The 21,376-nt window shown below is 29.4% G+C and overlaps 2 protein-coding genes across 2 annotated transcripts; both read right to left on the bottom strand.

Moving 5' to 3' along the window:
- Nucleotides 1–2,282: 2,282 nt before the first annotated feature.
- LOC110642453 (uncharacterized) lies at nt 2,283–3,314 on the bottom strand. Its single transcript, XM_021794533.2, has 2 exons — nt 2,948–3,314; nt 2,283–2,845 (listed from the first exon to the last, which is right to left on the bottom strand). The coding sequence occupies exons 1-2, from the start codon at nt 3,312–3,314 to the stop codon at nt 2,283–2,285; spliced, it is 930 nt and encodes a 309-aa protein (XP_021650225.2).
- A 7,161-nt stretch (nt 3,315–10,475) lies between these two features.
- LOC110639418 (heat stress transcription factor B-3) lies at nt 10,476–13,240 on the bottom strand. Its single transcript, XM_021790351.2, has 2 exons — nt 12,733–13,240; nt 10,476–11,212 (listed from the first exon to the last, which is right to left on the bottom strand). Exons 1-2 carry the CDS (start codon nt 12,985–12,987, stop codon nt 10,748–10,750), a joined length of 720 nt encoding a protein of 239 aa, XP_021646043.2. The 5' UTR covers nt 12,988–13,240; the 3' UTR covers nt 10,476–10,747.
- Nucleotides 13,241–21,376: the final 8,136 nt, after the last annotated feature.

Raw genomic sequence — 21,376 nt, 5'->3', positions numbered from 1 at the left:
ATCTCTCCTGCTGCATTTTATCCAACTATTTTATCTTTCTCTTCTATACTTCTTTTATATATATACATACTTTATTATTTATCTATGCTAACTTCTGTCTTTATCCTTTTCTTTACTTAGAGTATACTTTTGTCTCGAGCAATAAGAAGTTAAGGAGGAATTCAGGGAATAATAGTCGTATATTCACTATGCGATCCTTGTTCCTATCTATTAGACTATATACTACCCTCTACTACCTCGAGGAGGAGATTTACAGGGATTCTATTTTCCAACATCAACTCAATTAGCCAAAACTTAAGATACTAGGTACTATAACCCATCATTCAATTCATAGACCTTTCATCCATCATGATCCGATCACTTATGGTTCCTATAATGGAACTTGCACCCTCTCCAGGATACCTAAGTCAATAACTCTCTACCACACTCTATAGTCCCATCTGGGATACTATTCCATAGGTTACCATCATCATTAGTAACTTGCTATCCCTCCTGAAAGGATAAGACCATACCCTATATCACAACTGACTGCAAAAGAGATACTGCATCTGCCACCTTACCACAACCATGTCAGGCTATCTGCTCTTTTATCATACTTTAAACCCCTTAATGCATCATTTTATAGGCTATGAATATCATTCATAGCATCTGGTCTTCTTTTAAGGAAGCAAAGTCATACTCTGTGCCTTGCTGTCACAGGTCACACAAAGAATATACTATTTTTAATAAACTTTAGGTAGAACGTCCATTGTAATGCTAAAACTCTCTAAGACCCCATATCAGAAATCAGATGGTCTCACTTTGTAGGTGTTACCTTTACTTTGTAACTATACTAAACCTCTAGTTTTATGGTAACTACTGATATAACTCTAGTTTATGCTAGTGTAACCGAGCCACTAACTCTAGTTACTGCCCAACTGTGACCTTCAATATTCTAGCTCAAGGGTTTAAACCCCTAACTAGGAGTTCCAAACTCTTTTGTAGAAATAGAACTCTGTTCTAGCATAACTGTATCAAAATAGAGACTATCTGCAACCACCCTCATCATGGTGCAAAAATTAAAAAAAAATAAAATTTAAAAAAAATATAAATATTCTATCACACTTCAAGTAACATAAAACTATATAATAATAACCAACAAGCATTCAAGTAATAATAATTTTGCAATCCAAAAAAGATAAAAATAAACTAGTAAAAAGTTAAAAACACTAATAAACTATTAAAAGTTAAAGTTTAATAAACTAGTAAAACTACTAAATTTTCAATCCACATCAATAGAAACATCAAAGCCCTCTTCATCTTCTTCATCAACTTTAGTATCTTCCTCATACTCATCTTCCAAATCAACATGTTCATCATCGTAATCTTCTTCCTCATCTTCAAGAAGCGAAGAAGTTTGGGTGGATGATGCTTTTCATTTTTGTTATGGTGCAGATCTTGAAATAGATGTAGATGCAACATTTTTTTTCCTTTACTTGATCTAGTGTCACAGGCATCCTCTTCAGCACCAACAGCTTCAGCAACGACATTCCATGTCAAATCATCATCTTCAAAAACAAGTTCATCTCTATCTATCTCTTCCTCCATTTGACCCATCAGCCATTCATCACTATCATCGATTTCTTTCAATATCAATATGGTCACGTGCATCATATCAACGCTTTAATGACTGATTGTATTTGACAAACACCAAATCATTCAAGCAACGTTGAGCTAGCCTATTTCTTTTTTTACTATGAATCTGCAAAATATAATAATTTTAATGAGTATAATTTTTGAAAGAACAAATTAAAGGTATAATTCTAAAGGAAAATGTTTTGTCACTCGCATGCTCAAAGATGCTCCAATTACGCTCACAACCAGATGCACTACAAGTAAGGCTAAGCACTTTGACAGCAAAATTTCTCAAATTTTGAGTTGTAGCTCCACAAGTCAACCATCATATGGCTAATGAAAAAATAATGCATATTAATTATTGTTGAAAAAGATTGCAATATGAGATAAGATTACGTACTTATGGGTAAAATTATATTACCTAGAGATACTGTCTTTCAATTCCTAATTGTCATATCCATCCCAAAGATGCCTTCAGCATTTTGATAAAAAGGTAATTATGCCATTATTTTGTCCTGCTCTTCTTTGCTTGGAATTAACCTTGCTACAACTTGGTATAAGCCAGTAACAACCTCAACATCTTCATTAATTTTCTCATTTGAATAAAAAAATTCAGGATTCAAATAATATCCAACTGCATGCAAAGGTCGTTGGAGTTGACTTTCCCATCATTTATTAATAATCTCAAAAATTGTCCTATATTTTTCTTCATTGTCACCAAATGACTTTGTAATTGCTTCTTTAGCTTTATCCATTGCCTCATAAATATATCCCATTGCAGGCATTTTCTCACCATCAACTAGTTTAAGCACACGGACTAATGGACCAAATATCTTTAAGAAATAAATAATCTTAGTCCAAAAAGTAGGCATCATGACAATACTGCATGCTTTCTTACCAGACAATTCTTTTGCCCACTTTCTATTGGTCCATTCCTTTGAAGTAAACATCTTTCTCAAATTTGCCTTGTGCTTATGTATGCGTTGAAGGGTGAGAAAAGCAGTTGCAAATCTTGTGACAGCTGGCCTAATTAGCTCTCTTTCACCAGTAAAGCGCTGCAACATGTTCACCACACTCGGCCGAATGTAAATATATCTATTCAATGTCACTGCCCTTTTAATTGTGTTATGAATGTTGGGAATTTTCCCAATATCTTCTAGCATCAAATCTATGCAATGGGCAGTACAAGGAGTCCAATAAAAATGAGAGCGCTTTGTTTCTAACAACTTCCCTAAAAGCAAAACAAATATGGTAGCATAAATATTAAAAATATTATTTACTTAAAATGAAATTAAACTATCTAATAATAGTAAGAATAAAAACTCTTAATTACCTGTAAGCACACAATTGCTAGCATTATCTGTCACAACTTGAACCATGTTAGCCTCTCCAACACGCTCCACAAATCTATTAAGCAACTCATACATCTTATCACCAGTTTTTGAGTACTCTGAAGCATCAATAGATTCTAGAAAAATAGTTTCCTTTGGAGAATTCACCAAGAAATTAATTAAAGTCATTTGTTTCTTATCAGTCCAACCATCTACCATTATGGAGCAACCATACTTTGCCCATTCTTCTTCATAGGACTTTAATGAATCCTTCACCTCAGCAACTTCTTCATTCAATAAGGGTACTCGCACCTCATGAAAACGAGGTGCTTTCATGCCAATCCCAAATTGTCTAATAGACTCCACCATAACTTGAAAAAACTTGGATAATTGACGACATTAAAAGGAATTGTCGCATCATACATCCACCGAGCTATATCCTTACATGCTTTTTTTCGCAATTCCTTTTTACGTGCCTCATTAATAGTGGTTTGCTTCAATTTGAATTTTTTTTTTTATCTTGCACCGCTTTTTCAGCACTTTTGGCAAAATATACATCTATTGGACCCTTTGTCCTTAGCGTCTTTTGAACCTTACTACTTCCCTTTGAGCCTCCAAGAATTACCCTAACATTATCTTCATCTTCATCATCTCTAAGACTTTCAACATCCTCATAATCAGGCAGTTTATCTAAGCTCTTTGCTAAAGCCTTTTGTTCCATATACTCTTGTAGCTCTTCACGCTCATGTGTTGGACACTTCTTACACATTGTAGCATTTCGAAATCCTCCAACTAAATGCTGCTTAGCTCAGAATATCCCTCCTTTTGTAACTTTGCTACAAAAGTTACAAGCAATATCATTTTTGTTGTTTGGATTCACCAAATGAACATACTTCCATGCGGGATCTTTGTTGCTATTGTCAGTTTTAGTAGCAACTGTAGATGCTTCCGATTCCATCTTTGCAAAAAAATAATAATAATAATAAAATAAAATAAATTAATAAAATCAAAAGAGAAGGAAATTAATAATTTAGAGCCAACAATAACATACATACCAATTTATAATACCATATTATCATAATCCAATTATAATAATAGAAATTAATAATTTATGATAATATAAACTCTTGTAATATTTCTAATAATTTATAATAAGACCTAATAGTAATTAGCATTTAGCAATAAGAAAATAAAGTAATAAATCATTTTTAATTCAATAATAAAACTAAAAGCTAACAAGAGTAATGGAATTAGCATAATAGCATCTCCAAGTCTCAACATATATTCACATATTCACAATAAACAAAATATCAAAATCACAAATTTATATTAAAAAAAAAAATAGCACAGCACAGGGTAGGGCAAGCAGAGAGCACGGCAAAGGTCTTGGATAAAACACAAGTAGAGAGAGAGAGAGAGAGAGAGAGAGAGAGAAACAGAGAGAGAGGGAGAGTATGATAGCCCAAGAAAAAAAAAAGCTACAATGCCATGGATGACACAAAGAAAGAGAGCAGAGGGGAGAGAGAGAGAGAGAGAGAGAGAGAGAGAGAGAGAGAGAAAGAGAGAGTGAGAGAGAAGAAGAAGAAGAAGAAGAAGAAGAAGAAGAAGAACTGAAGAAGAAAAAAGAGAGGAAGAAAGCAGTAAATAACGTACCAGCTTTGATCTTCCTTCCCTTCTCTTCTTCTTCTTCTTCTTCTTCTTCTTCTTTTCTTGGCTATTGGAGATCTCTCCTCCTCCTCCTCCTCCTCCTCCTCCTTCTTCTTCTTCTCTTCTTTTTTATATTTTCTTAGCTGCTGGAGATCTCTTCTTCTTCTTCTTCTTTTTCTTCTTCTTTTCTTCTTAGTTATCCTTTTGTTGGCTGCTGGAGAAAATTTAAAACCCTAGCCAAACTTTTATACATGCGCCTTGACTTCTTGGTGTGCCTCGCGCCTCAGTGTGCCTTTTCTGCAGTGGGGTGTATGGGGTTGCGCCTGGTGCGCCTTGCACCTGGGGCGCGCCTCAAGTGCGCCTTTGATAACACTGTTCCCAACAAACTAGGTTTCCTAATCTCTTATCTCTCTTAAACCCACTAATATCATAAACTTACTCTAACTGGGCTATCTACTGACGACTGTCAGTAGCGTTACCCTCACCCCTATCGAAGGCAACTATACTGCCATAACTCACCTTTTTGTACTCATGCCTTGAATTAAATAGGCACGCCACCTAGCCATATACTGATAAAACACAGAACTTCTTAGAGTAAGTATTCCCATAGCAGACCTCAACACAACTGCTAGCCCTAGTTCACATCATCACGTACTCCATTAAAATCGAGACACTAAACTAAAGCACTCTTATACTATCCAAGGAATAATGCAGAGTTTAGAGACAAGAAATTACAGAAGAAGACGAAATAAAATCCTATACTCTACATGTGATAACTCTAAGTATACACTTTCTCATGAATCTAAAGCCTAAGCTCTGATACCAACTTTGTCATGACTTAAATTCTGGGCTAGACTGACACTAAGACTTGGGTCAGCATAAGCCCCCAAAGTCCGTAGTAAGCCTAACTATTCCTAGGCCAACCATAATGCCCATAATTATAGTCCAATTTCAAAGAAATAAATAAACAAAGTTCAGTCATAAATTGGGCTACCCAATGGGGAGCAATAACTCACTCGACCTGTAATCACAATATATCTCAATTTGGGGATCTCAACTCACCCTCACAATCCTTAAAGAAATACATATAATCCAATGGGAGCTCAGCTCCCTCAACCAAGCAAAACCACACAATAACCTTTACAATATCCAATAGAATAAGTTATTACAGTCTCAGAAAGTTTAATACACTAATGGTACATGCGGAGTTTCTAGAATATAAATAAGAAAATAAGAATGTAATAAATCTGTTTTTAGTAAACCTACGAAGAAGAAAGCAGGTTAAACTCAAAGAGCTCTCTTGTTACCTGAGGAAAAATAATTGAATGTGAGTGAGCGTTCGACTCATAGAGTAATATATTGATTTTAAATATAATATCTATAATTATCTAAGGTTAATCTTTCCTAAGTATGAAATACAACATATACAAACATATTCAACCAAATTCAAACAATACTTGCATAAAAGATAATTTAGAGCACTCCCGTGTGTCACATCACTATACATAAATATAGGAGTTGATCCCCTATACAGCTCTCTTAATCCAGTACCTGCCAGTGAGATCAACTCAAGCTGGACTTTCTCTTAATAATCCAAATGCAGGAGTCAGCGAGATCAATTAAAAGCTGTACTTACCCTGACTTTTCAGCAAAAAAGATTGGGTCCCAACAAGTCAAGCTCTAGTCATTCTACTCGTCCTACCCATATCCAATATCACACCACACGCACTCTGATACACGCACATAGCTTCAAATTATCTTAAGACGACACTCATAATAATTTCAATAAACAAAGATGCAATACAAACCATGCTTAAAATTTAGCTATATAAATATATTTATAAGTGCATGCACTAAATATATAATAATATTGAAATTATAAATAAAATCAATATCTACTCACAAATCCACCAGATATCACTGCGGCAGCTGCGAAAGAAGAAGACTAATTCTGATCACCTAAACAATTATATTAATGAATTCATCTGTATCAACACAAAATAATTATTTAAAAATTTGAGGTGTTACATTCATAATTTGGGTATTTGTGTGAGAATTAGGTCTAAATGTGTAAGAGAGCTAATGGCCCCATTTGGGTGAGAGAAACGTGAGACTGGTCCATTATATTTGGGTAAGAATTGAGATTGGATCCATAATATTTAAGAGAGTTAATGGGTCCACTATGTTTGAGTAGTGAGATTATGAGATGGGTTCATTATATTTATAGAGTTGATGGGGTTATGAAAGTGAGAGTTGTGAGATTGAGCCCATTTGAGAGAAAATTTGATAGTTCATTATATTTGAGTAAGGAATTTGTGAGATTTGGTTTATTATTTATGGGTAAAAGAGTTGATGGGTCATTATAATTGGATAAGAGAAATATAATTGTGAGTGGGCCTTTGAGAATTAAAATACCACATTATTTTAATTTTTAGGGTCTATGTGGGTTGTGAGATAAAAAAAAAAAAAAAAGAAAGAGTGGTGTGTACATAAAAAAAAAAAAAGAAAAGAGAGAAAAATAAAAAAAAATAAAGAGCTGAGAGAAAAATGTGAGCTTAGTCATAGAAAAAATCCACAACTAATTTTATTAAATAAATTTTCGCTAGTACATTGCTAGTTAAATTTTATTTAATATAATTAAAATGTTTTCTCATTTAATTTATTAGATAAAATTTTGGCTCAACCATTATTATCAATTTTTATTTAACAGATTAAATCCTTCATGAATTTCTCCATGGAAGCAAGACAACAAGAGCATCACAGAAACTACAAAATTTTACGTCTAGTTTAAGACAGCCAAGTGACTACCGAGATAACATTAGACTTCTTTTTCACATGTGTACAACTTAAGTTCTCAAGCTATATACATGAGAGGTATCTATTTACACCACAATTTAATTTTAAAATTTTTGAGCTCAGTTAATTAATGGTTCTGAAATATTAAATTAAATTGTCAATTTAATGTGACTAAACCCAAAGCTCAAGCGTATAGAAAACCAACAGTCAGTGAGTGTTAATTATGTGAAGCTAGACCGATTAAATAATTATCCATACAAGTGAGTGTTATTTATTCAGTGTCTAAAAATATCTACTGAAAATAAGCATAAAAGTTGAGTAGTGGGCAGGTGGATGAAATGGTGTGAGTTAGTGGTTATGAGAGATAATGGGCAGTTGGTGGTGGTTATAGGAAGTTATAAGAAGTGAAGCAGTGGTGAGAGAAATGTGGTAAGGTTGGAGAAGGTGGTAATCACCAAACTTGGCCACCAAGCAGATTTTTGCCTATAAATTGACGCGTTGGGTTTCTAAAAAAAGACACAAATATAGTCAATCAATCAACACTTGATAGACATAATGTCTTAGCTCATTTTTTGTCTAATTCAGCAATCTCTTTATATTTTTAAGTAATCTTTTACATTTCAGTCTAGCCCCAATTTTAATTTTAGATTTTTATTTTCAATTCAAGCAATCAATTTACTTTTCCTCTACAAATATTTCGATTCGTGTAATCAATCTTTTCAGTTTTCAATGAAATTTACAATTTCCTATTCATATTATAGCTTATGCAAATCAGTTCTTTAATTTTTCAATAAGCAAATTTACTATTTTCTATCAATGTTAAATTTTCATGTAAATCAACCTTTTAATTTCTCAAAGTTTTCGTTTACACTTTTTGCACATATTTACATTTTCTCATCAAGTAATTTACTCTTTCAATTAAGTGTAAATTTCATCTTTTTTGCAAATTTATTCTTTAAAGTAATCAACCATGAACAACATTTATTAATAATAGTGCAAGTATCTCTCAACGTGGGCGCAATTATATATTAATTTGGATGTATAATAAAGAAACCTAAAAACTTCCAACTAATGGGTTAAATTTGTTGACCCTCAATTATGTACCAAATTTCCTTTCATTTTCAAAAGAATAATTTTCTAATCCTCTAATGAGACATATTTCAAATCATATTTTTTGTAAGATGGGAACTTGAAAGCAAATAATATAGATATGGGAATCATTCAAGTTGTTATGTTTCTCAAGTAAGTTGGGAGGTAACATCAATGGAAAATGACAATTATTAGACTTTGAACCGTGAGTTCTTACTTCTTAGAAGTTCTATAAATTGATAAGCAACATCTAATTTCAGCTCCTTAGTCTGGGCAGAGCTTATATAAAGTGAATATATATGCCTACAAAGTCAAATTTCAAGAATAAGGGATTCCACAAATGCCAAGGTTTAATTGGATTCTTTATACAAGTCATCATTTTTTATGGTGAATTTTGTCCTTTTTTTTTCCCTTAAAAGTCAAATACATTTTGTATAGATATGCATATTTTCTTTTATACATACTTCAATTAATAATTAGCTTAACATTCATTATGTGGGAAAACGAAAAATTAAGATTGAAACTTTAAAATCAACAAGTAATTGCGTTGGCGAGAGACGTGGAGTTGATCCAAATCCAACTTTATATGTAAGATCAGGAGTTTAAATTTTAGAATTGTCATTATTAAGAGGAATTTATCTAAATATGACTCTAGTCTAAAACGTGAAAAATCACATGCATATAAAAAAATTGAAACTTTGAAAATTGATATATATCTCAAGTTTGATTTTTGTTGATATTTAATTATTATTTTAAGAATAAGGTATAGAAAAATATCTTATTATTTGGGTATTTTTAAGTAAGTTATGTAATTTGAATTTTGATATATTTGTACCTTGTAGTTAATAAGTCCATTATACATAAGGTCTAAAAGCTTTAGTAATGCAATTAATTAATAATGATGTAGCACTATTTTTCAATTAAAATTTTAATTTTTCATTGGATTATAAGAATTGATTTTTGAAAATATTTTGTTAATTAAAATGTAATTATTAAAGTAAAATTAGTAATTATTTTTGGGAGAATTTTTTTCCCCATAAAGGAAGATGTATGTCTTTGATAATATTAGCAAATATTTGATATTATGTACTTAAATTTTTATTTATATTATTTCTAATAATTTTACAATATGTATATGTATTAATTATAGTGACCACACTTTGAAAAATTCTTGCATCTGCTATTGACTGCAGAGCAATAGTGTATTAAAATTCAAACTATAAGATATACCTTATTTGAAAATAATCCAAATCATAAGATATTTTTTATATTTTAATGATATTATATCTGATAATATTTTCTTGTGTAAATATATAATTGAACATATTGTTGAATGTTATGTTGTATTTATTTCTATTTTTTGTGGTTTTTTTTTTTTTTTTTATAATTCACTTCGATTAAGATAGTGGCAAATTTTTTGACGAAGCTAATTAATGATGACTTTATGTTTTTAAAAAAAATGCTATTTAACATGATATATTACATGAAAGAAATTCACCAAAAAAAATTTAAATGAATGACTATTTTATTAATATAAATATATATATATATATATATATATATATATATATATATATATATATAATTATTTTTCATAAAAAATAAAAAAATTAAATAATAAATTAACTACTAAAATTATATTTTCATTAAAGAAACAATTTATTGATAGACTGTGATTATATATACACGTATTAAATCGAAAATTCTTGCATACACTTAGTTTATCATGGATTCAGGATATAAATATATAAGACTCATGCATTTAATAAATGAATTCCTCTATATATCTTATATCTTGAGTTCATGATAGATCGTATATAGACAAGAAAAATTCATATCAAATGATTTATGTATAAAAAAATTAAAAAACAAATTGAAATATTAAAGTTCCATTATTTAATAATTCAAATCCTGTTAAAAACTCATAGTTGAATTTATAAAAATGACGAGACTTACTCATAGAAATATATACATGGAAAGCTCAAAAAAGTGAAGGAATTTAAACCACAAAATATATGACATAGACTTGTAATTCAAAGGGCTTGTGCCCCATATTATCATCCTTTGGAAGTACACCACAATGTGCATATATAGGTATATATTTATATATATACTCTGTTCACATTACTGCAACCATTAAAGCATAATTAACTTCAGTCTATGCCTAATCCTTGCTATCTAGCAAGCTACTTACATTCCAAGTAGCTATAGCTAGCTATATTGCTTCCTTGCTTATTAATTAATTAATTCTACATTATAATTGACACAATTTATTTGCATGATTGAGATAGTAAAATAGTTGCACACTCTCTAATCTTAGCTCTCTTTCTCTTGCTCTCCCACTCTTCCCCAACTTCTAATCTCACACCAAACAACTTTGGCCTCTCATCACGATCATCATCTTCTTCTTTCTCCAAGTGTGCATATTTAGCCACTAAATCAAGAAGCTCCTTGCACTTCTTTTTCATGCCAGTGAGTTCCGAGCTCAAGACCCCGTTTTCTTTCTTGAGACGTTGATTTTCATCGATTAGGGTACTGTATTCAGACGACGACGAAGTTGATGATGATCTTTGATCTTCGTCAAAATCTTGTGGTGTAGCTTGAATTGGTGCGGTAGGTTGTTGCTTATTAGACCATGCTTTTCGTCGACGGATTTGGCAAAGAAGCTCTCTTTCAGCCTTTCGAAACATATCATTGCAGAACTCCCATCGGCTAGTTGCAACTTTACGGAAACCCTATATAGCCATATCACAATAATATACATGGTAGATTAAACGACAAACCTTTAGTAATTGTCTAATAAGGTTTCTCTTTTTCTTTTTTCCTTCAAGAACTAGAAAGAAAAGGGTTTATCTTTGAATAGACATAAAGCCATTGGCTTTTAATTCTCACTAAAATATGATATAAAAAGAAAGAAGAAATTTCAGAAACAATATAAATTCTAAATTTGATGATCACATATTCAAATTTCATTCACTTATTTTTATTTAGTATTATTAGAATAAATTCAGAAAGAAAAATTTTAGATTACAATCATTATATATACAATACTTATATTATAGTTATTGAAAATGGAAGATTTTATAGAAATTCCATCATCATTAACTTTTAAATCTATCCTTTGTATATAGGGTAGTACTAAAATTTTCAAAATTATAATTTTACCTATAAATTTTAATGATTTTTTCAAAACAATTATTGTTTGCCCTCTTAAAATTTTTCAAAATTATAATTTTATCTATTAATTTTAACGTTTTTAAAAAATTACTGTTTGCCCCCTAAAATTTTTAAATTTAAAATTTTACCCATAAACTTTGGTGTACTTTTTAAAAAAACTACTATTTGCCCCTCTAATATTTTTATTTCTGTTTTGGCCTTGCATTTCTATATAAATTTCATTCATATTTTTATATTATTTAATTTTTATCTCTTAATACTATATATTTTTATTTTAGTCCCTATATTTTTATCAAAATTTCATTTAGTTTCTTTTTAATATTTACCTTTAGTTCTCAAAAATTAATTTTTAGTTCTGTCTCCTGACTGTACACACAATAGTTTAACCTAATAATTTCTCATTGAGAAGGGTAGGTGTTAAATTTGAGCTCATGATTTCATGCAACTACACCTATATTTTATTAGGTTACTCCAGTCTATATAATGAATCTCATCATAATTAATTAACAGTTAAATCAATCTGCTATACATTTAACGGTTGTAAATAATAATTTCTTAGAGAGAAGGGCAGTGTGTTGAATTTGAGCTCATGACTTCATGCTAACTACACCTATATTTGATCAATTAATTTACTACCATGACGTCCTAAAAGGCCATGACCTAGTATATATGAGAAATTTATTGAAATCAAAGCACTACCAAGACTTGAATTATTGAAGTAGAAACTATGAAGCTTCTGACTTAACGTAATATGTATTACCAAGACTTGAAATTAAGGGAATTAATTGGTTGATGAAGACCAAGCGACTATAAAAGCAAAAGGGTAGGTTTAGATAGCACCATTTAAACCTATTCTATCATTCAACAACCAACAAATACCCTAAATAAAAACTTTCTAAAGCAGAATTTTCGAACTTAGTCAATACTTGACCAAAACAACACCCTACAAAATTAAAAACAAAAATAAAATAAAATAAAATAAAAATATCTCACAAATCACATACACTAGACTGCGTGTAATCTTTGTAACCTGAATTAGTCAAAATTATTATTATTATTATTATTATTATTTACTTACATAGGTATTCAGTTGCCGGACAAAGCTGGAGAAGTTGCTGTGCTTGAACAGAGTTGGTAGAAGATCACGGGCAAACTCCGCCGGTTGCCATACCACGAACCCTGTTCCGTCGCCGTTCCAAGAAATCACGTGATCAGTCGCCGGATCCTCCACCAGCATGTAGGTTTTGAGCAAGAATGGTGGCGGAGTTGACTTCCGTACATATTCCAAGAAACCCTTATTATTGTTATTGTTATCTATAGCTGTAGACTCCATAAGAAAACTTTGCAAGAAAATAAAAGAAAAGAAACAGAAAGAAACTAAAAGAAAAGAAAAGAAACAGAAAGAGAGAGAATTAAGGGGAGGTAGAGAAGAGAAGAAGGGCAGTTAAGAACTCCCAACCCCAGCAATAGAAACCCAACACGACTCCACAGTTCATGAGAAATGCAAGGGCTTTTCTTTTCTCTCTTCTCTCCTCTCTCTTTTACAGAAGAAAGAAATGGTTGAAACGTATGTCCTAAGGCTAAACTCTCCGCATATATAGTCACAAGAAGTCAAGCCACGCCTGGTTTATAAATATATTATAAAAATTACGTGCATGCTGGTCCATAGTTATTGTTGAGGACCTATCCTTTGAACCGTTGGATTGAATCTTACATCTTTGATTGATTTTGATGGCTAAGTTGGCTGAGTTTATCTTCTATATATTGACTCGTCAATAAACATCAGTGACAGGTTCTTTTTCCTTTGCCCGCCCATGTGCCACTTTCTATTAGGGCAATTTCATTATCCTCTAGCTTTATTCAAACTTCTAGAATTATGTCTATAAATTATTTGTTTTAACTATTGAATTCTTGGTTACCTTTTAAATAATTAATATTTATTTGGAGGATATTTTATTTAATATTTATAAGTTAATTTAAAATTATAAGCATTTAAATTTTAAAATAATTATGTGCTTAATTAAAATATTAATAAATAATTGATAAATAATTAATGTATTTAATAAAAAATATCTTATAAGCACATTTATTATTAAAATGACTAAAAAAATATTAAATAAAATTTATTATGAAATATTAAAAATTAAATAAGAATAATATGGTAAATATTTGAACTAACTAACTTATATCACATAACTTATAAACACTAAAATAAAAGGTTAGGTCAGATTCCAGCTTATTTATTTTAATTTATAAACTCAATTTATAAGTTCAAAAATTATAAATAAAAGCTTATAAAATCAACTTCTAAATTAAGGAGACACCTTCTTAATTATAGAATAATTGGATTAGATAAATGGGATTAGAAAAAAATGATGATTTCATCTAGTTATGGCAAATGAGTTAGATTTGGGATTTTTTTTACAAGTAAATAATTTTATTAAATTAAAATGAGTTAGGAAAAACTTATAGCTTAAAATGTTCATCCTGAACGATAAATCTCCCCCTAACAACTCAATTTAAAACAAGAAAATTTAAGTGAAAAAAAATGATAAAAACAAATTATCAAAGCACAGCAACAGTCAATAAATTTTGACTATGGATTAATTTTGATTATTTATTGAATTACTATATGTAAAAGATTTTAAATTAATAGGGTTATAAATTATTTTAAATTAAAAGATTTTTCAGAAAAAAAAATAATTTTATTAATTTAATTTTATTTTCATTTAAAATTTAAATTAATTGAATTACTTCAAATATGTAAAATTTTAAATCAGCATATGCATATTATCTATTTCAAATTTATTTCTCTCACAAATACTTATCTATACACTAAACTAAAATTTGTTATAATATGGAATTTTTTAATATACATGCTTGTTGTGACCATGTATCAAATATTTTTATAATAATTTAAAATTTTAATTAAAAAAAATACTTATAAGGGTTTTTTTTTAAATAAGAATTTAATTGATAAAATAAAATTTTAATAACCCAATGAAAAAATAAATAAAATTTTAAAAGACTTGCTATCAAATTATGAATCCCTAACAATAAAATCAAGAAGGTGCACATTGGAATCAAATTAATTATATATAACAATTTTTTTTTCTCAATCAAAGAATGCATGACGTAACAACAAAATTGTAATATAATCTTGAATCTCTTAGGTCAAACAGTCTAGAAGGAAGCCAAAGACAAGACTATTCATGAACCCATTTACATCTATATAATAGAGAAGGAGTTTCTTCACACATATATAGATCAAGACATGTGATGAATATTCCTATCATGATAATGAAGAGGAGACTGTTTTAGTGGGAATATTTGATAGAATAGTTAGTTTAGTATTAAAAAAAAAAATTGATTTTAGGTGTGGTGATACTTTCTACATTCTTTATTCTCTATATAACGTGAGAATTCCTCTATATTTTCTTTCTTTTCCTCTTTTATATATATATATATATATATATCAAACGAAATATATCATTTCACACCTGAATTTTATAAAAAAAATCCTATGACACCTTAAATTTTTAAAACGCTACATAACACACCTCAACTCCTATAAAGTAAAATTAAAATATCCTTTAGATCCAAACATGAACTTTAATCACGTTGACATGATAATGTGTTGATTAGGATTTAAAAGATATCTTAATTTCACTTTTACAAGAATAGAGGTGTATTATGAGACGTTCTAAAAATTTAAAGTGTCACTAAAGAATTTTTTTTTATAAAATTTAAGAATAAATTTATGTATTGAACTCCACACACACATATACACATATATGATGTCATTATTATAAACTCAAATTTATATAAAAATAAATTTAATAATTATTAAATTAAATATTATACTTAAAATTTATGTACGTATTATATATTTTTTTATTAATTTTATACACATTAAAATATAAATATTTAATTTAATAATTATTAAATATATTTTCATATAAAATTAAATTTATATTAGATAATGCTTTGTGATTTTTTTTTTCCTTTTTTTTGGATTTTTTAGGAGACAAATGGCTTTTTTGACTTCCGTGTGCTCCCCCTCATTTCTATCTAAAATTTTGCTTTTTCTTTTCCACATTTGCTTTTGCTGTGTAGAACCTTACTTCTCAAAACCCTTCGTCTCTGTCACGCTCTTTTCTTTAGATTTTCACTAATCATATGTTGCCCAAATTTTTAAATATGTTAGCTAATTTTTTAAATATTAACTAAGAAATAATATTTTACAATTTAATTTAAACAAAATTATTTTAATTTTTCATAATTTTGGATGCCCATCAAATTTTTTAATTTGCGAGATTTTTTCACAGAATAAATTAGAATTATACCAATTAAGTATAAAAAGATAAATATTCAATTATTAAATTATCATAAATTAAAATTTTGTGATAATATAATAAAAATCAATGCAAAATTTGTTCACCATTATAATGAATATTTACCTAAATAATTAATTGTAATAATCTACTTTTATTTTTGAAAATATTCTAAATTCTTATTATAAAAAATATGATATTTTAATTCAATATTTTATTTTTAATACATTTAATCAAAATCAAAATCATAAAGTTTCACCATATATTTATACCAAATAAATTCCCATATCAATTTAAGAAAAAAAAATATATATCCTTCTAAGAAAACTAAATTTATGCTAAAAAGAATTTTTTTAAAAAAAATTATCGCTCAGATACACGCTCTAGAGAGGAGAGTGAAAGGGATTGTATGGATAAAGGAAGAAGAATATACAGAGAATTTGGACATAATGGGAAGGTTCTAATTTTGGTTGGGGAGCTGAGTTTTCTTGACTTGAGGATCCTTTTGCTTTTTATTTTATATAATTTAATAATAATGTTAATGTGTGATATATATATATATATATATATGTAGCTCCACCAACCCCCACTTTGTGTTCCCATTTGCCTTAGCCCTCACTGAACTGCGGCTACATACTACTAGTGGGAAATCAGCTTCCAGTACTACGACCTATATACCCCAAGATAATATTATATAATATGTTAATTTCATTCTAAAAATTAATTTAATTTTATTTTAAAAGTTAATTTAAGTAAAACTAATTAATTTTATGTAACATAAATTTTTTTAAAATATAATAATTTCTTCTTCTTTGAGAATTCATTATAAAGAAATTGATTTTCAGCGATCATTTCAAAAATTTATTGCTAATAATACTGAATCGTGAAAATATTTTAATGACGACAATAGTCCGATGCTAATTTATGGCTAATTAAAATTTGACTTTAATAATAAATTTTAAGTATTAAATAATTTCACCATATTATTAGTGATGTCATAAATCTACATTTCTCTAAACAAATTTTAAATTTATCAATTACTATTAAAATAAATGTTAATAAAATGTAATTTTACAAAACTCTTTAAATATACTTTATATTACATTTTTTACCTCATTATCAATAAAATATATATATATATATTTTTTTTATTATCATTACTATAAGGGTCTACGTAAACTTTTTGAAGTTAATCTATTAGAAAAATGTGATATGTTTGTTTTTTCTTTTCATATTGTTTGACATTTTATTGCCGTAGAAAGAAAGAAATTACAAAATTAAGAAATCAACATATGAAAAATAAAAAATTATAATGTTAAAAATAAAATGTAATATTGTAATATATAGTAAACTTTAAAATGTTAATTAGTTTAATATTAGTAAACGTATGAGCAACATAATAAATTATTATATAAAATGGTAATATATGCAATAAATTATATTTGGCCCTAAATTCTCTCAATCTTTATGGGATGAAAAAAAATATTACTCTCACTTCATCTTTTTTAATATTTTAATATAAGATGGAATTATAATTAATAGTTTAATCCAAATGAAAATAGGATTAGAACTAATGGTTTGATTTAAATCAAACTAGTATTGATTAAAGCTCATTTTAGAAACAAAGTAATTGAATACAAATTAAGATTCAATTAGAATAAATATGATTGTCAAAATATAATATAAGAATGCAAAAAAAATAGAAAAAAAAATGAATGAGGAAGGAAACATAAAGATACAGGTAAATCAAATATAATGAAGAAGGAAAGGTGAATAAGAAAAATAGTAATAAATTTTATAATTGTAAGTGTTTTTATAAGCATAGAAAAATTAAATATTTACTTTTTGGTTGTCGGATTAGGATTATGGAATTACAAAATTGAATTTTCTGTATAAGTAGAATCACTTTTAAAATAGGATTAAAAATCTAATTTAATTAGTAAATTTTTTATAAATAATATAAACATATAAGTCTGTTCACAAGAGGACCGAGACTAAGGGATTTAAACAACTAAACTAGAAGTGTAGATGAGGGAAGAACAACAAGAAAGGTGACTAGAAACTATGCCTAAATGTCTTTTGCAGAATCAAAATAATATTCCTGCATACATGCATCATGAAAGTTACTTTGAATTATATTGCATCTGCATAATTATATGTGTATAGTATGTTTTCATTGCTAAATAAGGTGCTCCTAATGGGTAAGCAAAGAAAGTAAAATTAAGTGAAGAGATGACCTCACATATGATGTTACAAGACACTCGGGTAAGGCGATTCCGTGTCTCTTGTATCCACTAAAAGTTATATTAAGTCAAGAAAGTCGGTTGTATCCCATTCGACACTCCTAATACCATGGACAAAGAATGAATGAAAGTCGTAAGGGAGTCTTTTGTAACGCCCTGAATTTTTAATATAATTATTTTATAAATAAATATTAATATTTTATTTTATTAAATATTTTGAAAATTTATTTAAAATATTTTGAATTTTTAAAATCAGATTTGATTTTTTAAAAATAATAAATTTCATTGATTTTTAAAAATTAATTTAAAAATTATTAGCAAAACTAAAAGTATATTTGGATTCCAAAAGCTTTTCTGAGTTTTCTAAAATTTTTTAAGAATTTTCAGGCCTCATTTTGGGTCTCAGGCAGAGTAAAAATTTAATTTTTGAGTATCCTAAATCAGACCAGTCGAATCAAATAGGATCGGATCTGACCGATCGAATCGGACAAGCCTTTTTCCTTCTTTTTCTTCCCTCCTTCGGCACGCCCCGACACCACCCCTTTTCCCCCTTGATTTCTCTCTCCTCTCTCCTCCCCTCGTCGGCCAACCACTGCCCCTCCCTCCCCTACTCACCGGTGCACCACTAGGCCTCCCTCCCGCCACCGGCCGATGTCCCACCTGGCCGAAAAATTGCATCAAAGTTCTCCAAATGCGCCGCATGACTTTTTGTCTTCTAGGCTAAAATCCAGTTAATCTAGCCACCAATTGGATCGGATCTTATCCCAAACCTCATCTACACCTTGAGAGCTTTCCGTAGAAACTAAAATTACAAATTTTAATTGAGCGATTTGTCCAATTTTAGCCAGAGAAGTTTTAGCCCATTTTAACTTTTGAGCTACATTTCTCCCAAACTGTGAACCCCACAAAAATTCTAAGAGTACCGGCGTTCTCCACTCGATGAGAGCTTCGCAGCAATATAAATTTCAAAATTTTCTGACACCAAAAATCTAGTGGGTCCCATGACTTTGCAATATTTTTTCGGGCTTTAAATGAACTTATTTAATTTTCTAAAAAATATATTCTAACCCCTGGAAGTATGGGCTTCACATAGGCATTTTTATTTCATGAAAATTCGACCGGTGCCTGTATCTATAATTTTTTATAGGACATACAGGCTACCGGAGCCATTTTATAATTGGATTGGAATTACGGTCCTCTCCATCATTTGTAGATGACCCAGATGCATTCCAAACATCAGAATTGACATAGGTAAACCTGAACTTTACGTTTCTTCATTTACCTAGTGCCGGGTTTAGAATAAAAATCCATAAAATATTCGTGAGTAGCTAGAAAATTATAATTCTTTTTGCATTAACTTTATAATGTTGTTAAGGACCGCAAGGTAAAATTTTAGAAATTTTAAAGCTCGTTTGAATGATTTTTATAAAATGATAGTTATAGGGACTAAAATGTAATTTTTTAATTGTATGAGTATTGCCTGTTTTGGAGGGGCCATATGATGTTGATGGGATATAGATTGAGGTGTATGATTTACAAGTGTTATTTAAGCCCTTTTGCAAGTTGAGTAGGTCCTAAGTACAGGGGAAACTCTATCAAATTTTTAACAAAATCTATGTTGTCTTTGACTCTTTCAAAGTTTTGTTTTAAGTAAATATTAATCAATTTATAATGCAATTGTTTAGGTGAGTAGGACCAGCCTTCCTTCTCTACCCAGCCATTGCAGTGACTTGTGAAGTACTGTGAGTGGATATTGATTTTACTTATAATTTCAATATTATTATGTATTCAAGGCATGTTCATGCATCACTTATTCGCTAGGAATGCCTTGTATTACATTTCTATTTGATGATATTGCTATTGTTATTACTTTATGGCAATCTAAAGCTACGTATGTGAATTAGTGTGCATGTAGTGTGTATATGGATATGGGTAGAACGGGTAGACACGGCTGGAGCTTGACTAGCTGGGACCCAATCCTTATTATGGATTAGTCAGGGTAGGCACAACTCGAGTTGATATCGTTAGCCCCCGCATTTAGATATTAAGAGAAAGTCCAGCTTTGAGTTAATCTCGCTGGCAGAGGTTGGAACTGAAGGAGCGAAAGTATGAAAAATATAAGTTTAGATCATTAAAATTCAAAATTTTTCATCTAGGGTCACATGCATCATGCAATATTTATTTTTATCTATTTGATTTCAATGATAAACAACATATTAAAACATTTTTAATATATTTTTGGATCTATATTTGCCATTTAAGATTTTAGAATTAATCAGATTAATTCATTAGAACCCTAGATTAAATCAAGAACAAGTGTACTAACATTTTTGCTGCACTGCAGTGTGTTTGGCACCTTTGGAATGTGCCTAGAACACCAGATGTTGTTCCTCTAGTTTGTCCACATTAAGATCACCAATGGCAGCCCTTGAACAGCTTCTAAAGCTTTCCCAATCAATTAGAAAATCAAGTTTTGCCTTTTGAGAGATTACAAATATAAACAGGACACTAGAAATGATTTCTAGTATTTTTAATTCAAGATATTGTTATCTAATCTCTTTAAATTGATGAGAGATAAAGAAGAAGAGAAGGGAGAGGAGCCAAGGGTGGCGGCACCTTTTTGAGAATGAGCACATTATATTTTTATTCTTTCATCCTTACACTTATATAGCTAGGTCACCACTTAAAACCCTTGTCACATGTCACCCTCTGATTGGTTCTAGGTTTAATTGACCCAATCACATTGTGCCAAGTGTCAAACCTATATTTAATCTTGACTTTAATCATCTTACATGATTAAAAGACATTTGACAAGCTTATGTATAGTGCCATGTGTCACCATCTCAAGGTGTTATATGTCACCCTGTGAAATGACAAAAATACCCATGTGTCTTAATTTTGAGTTATCAACCCAAAATAATTATTTCTCTTCTTCTAATCAATTTATATCAAATATAAATTAATTAATTAATCTTTATTAATTAATTTCTCATTAATTAAATTCATATTTAAACACTTTAAATATAAATTTAACTTATATTATACATCCAATAACCTAGATTTTGTTTCAAGCAATGCTAGGGACTTTGCAATCTAATTGCAAACCAAACCTATTTAATTAATCAATTAAACTCTTCAATTAATT

This window comes from Hevea brasiliensis, chromosome 5 (genome assembly GCF_030052815.1).
Source record: "Hevea brasiliensis isolate MT/VB/25A 57/8 chromosome 5, ASM3005281v1, whole genome shotgun sequence".
In the NCBI taxonomy this organism is placed as follows: Eukaryota; Viridiplantae; Streptophyta; class Magnoliopsida; order Malpighiales; family Euphorbiaceae; genus Hevea; species Hevea brasiliensis.
Note: the sequence above shows the minus strand (reverse complement) of the source record. Positions and strands in the feature narration are given on the sequence as shown.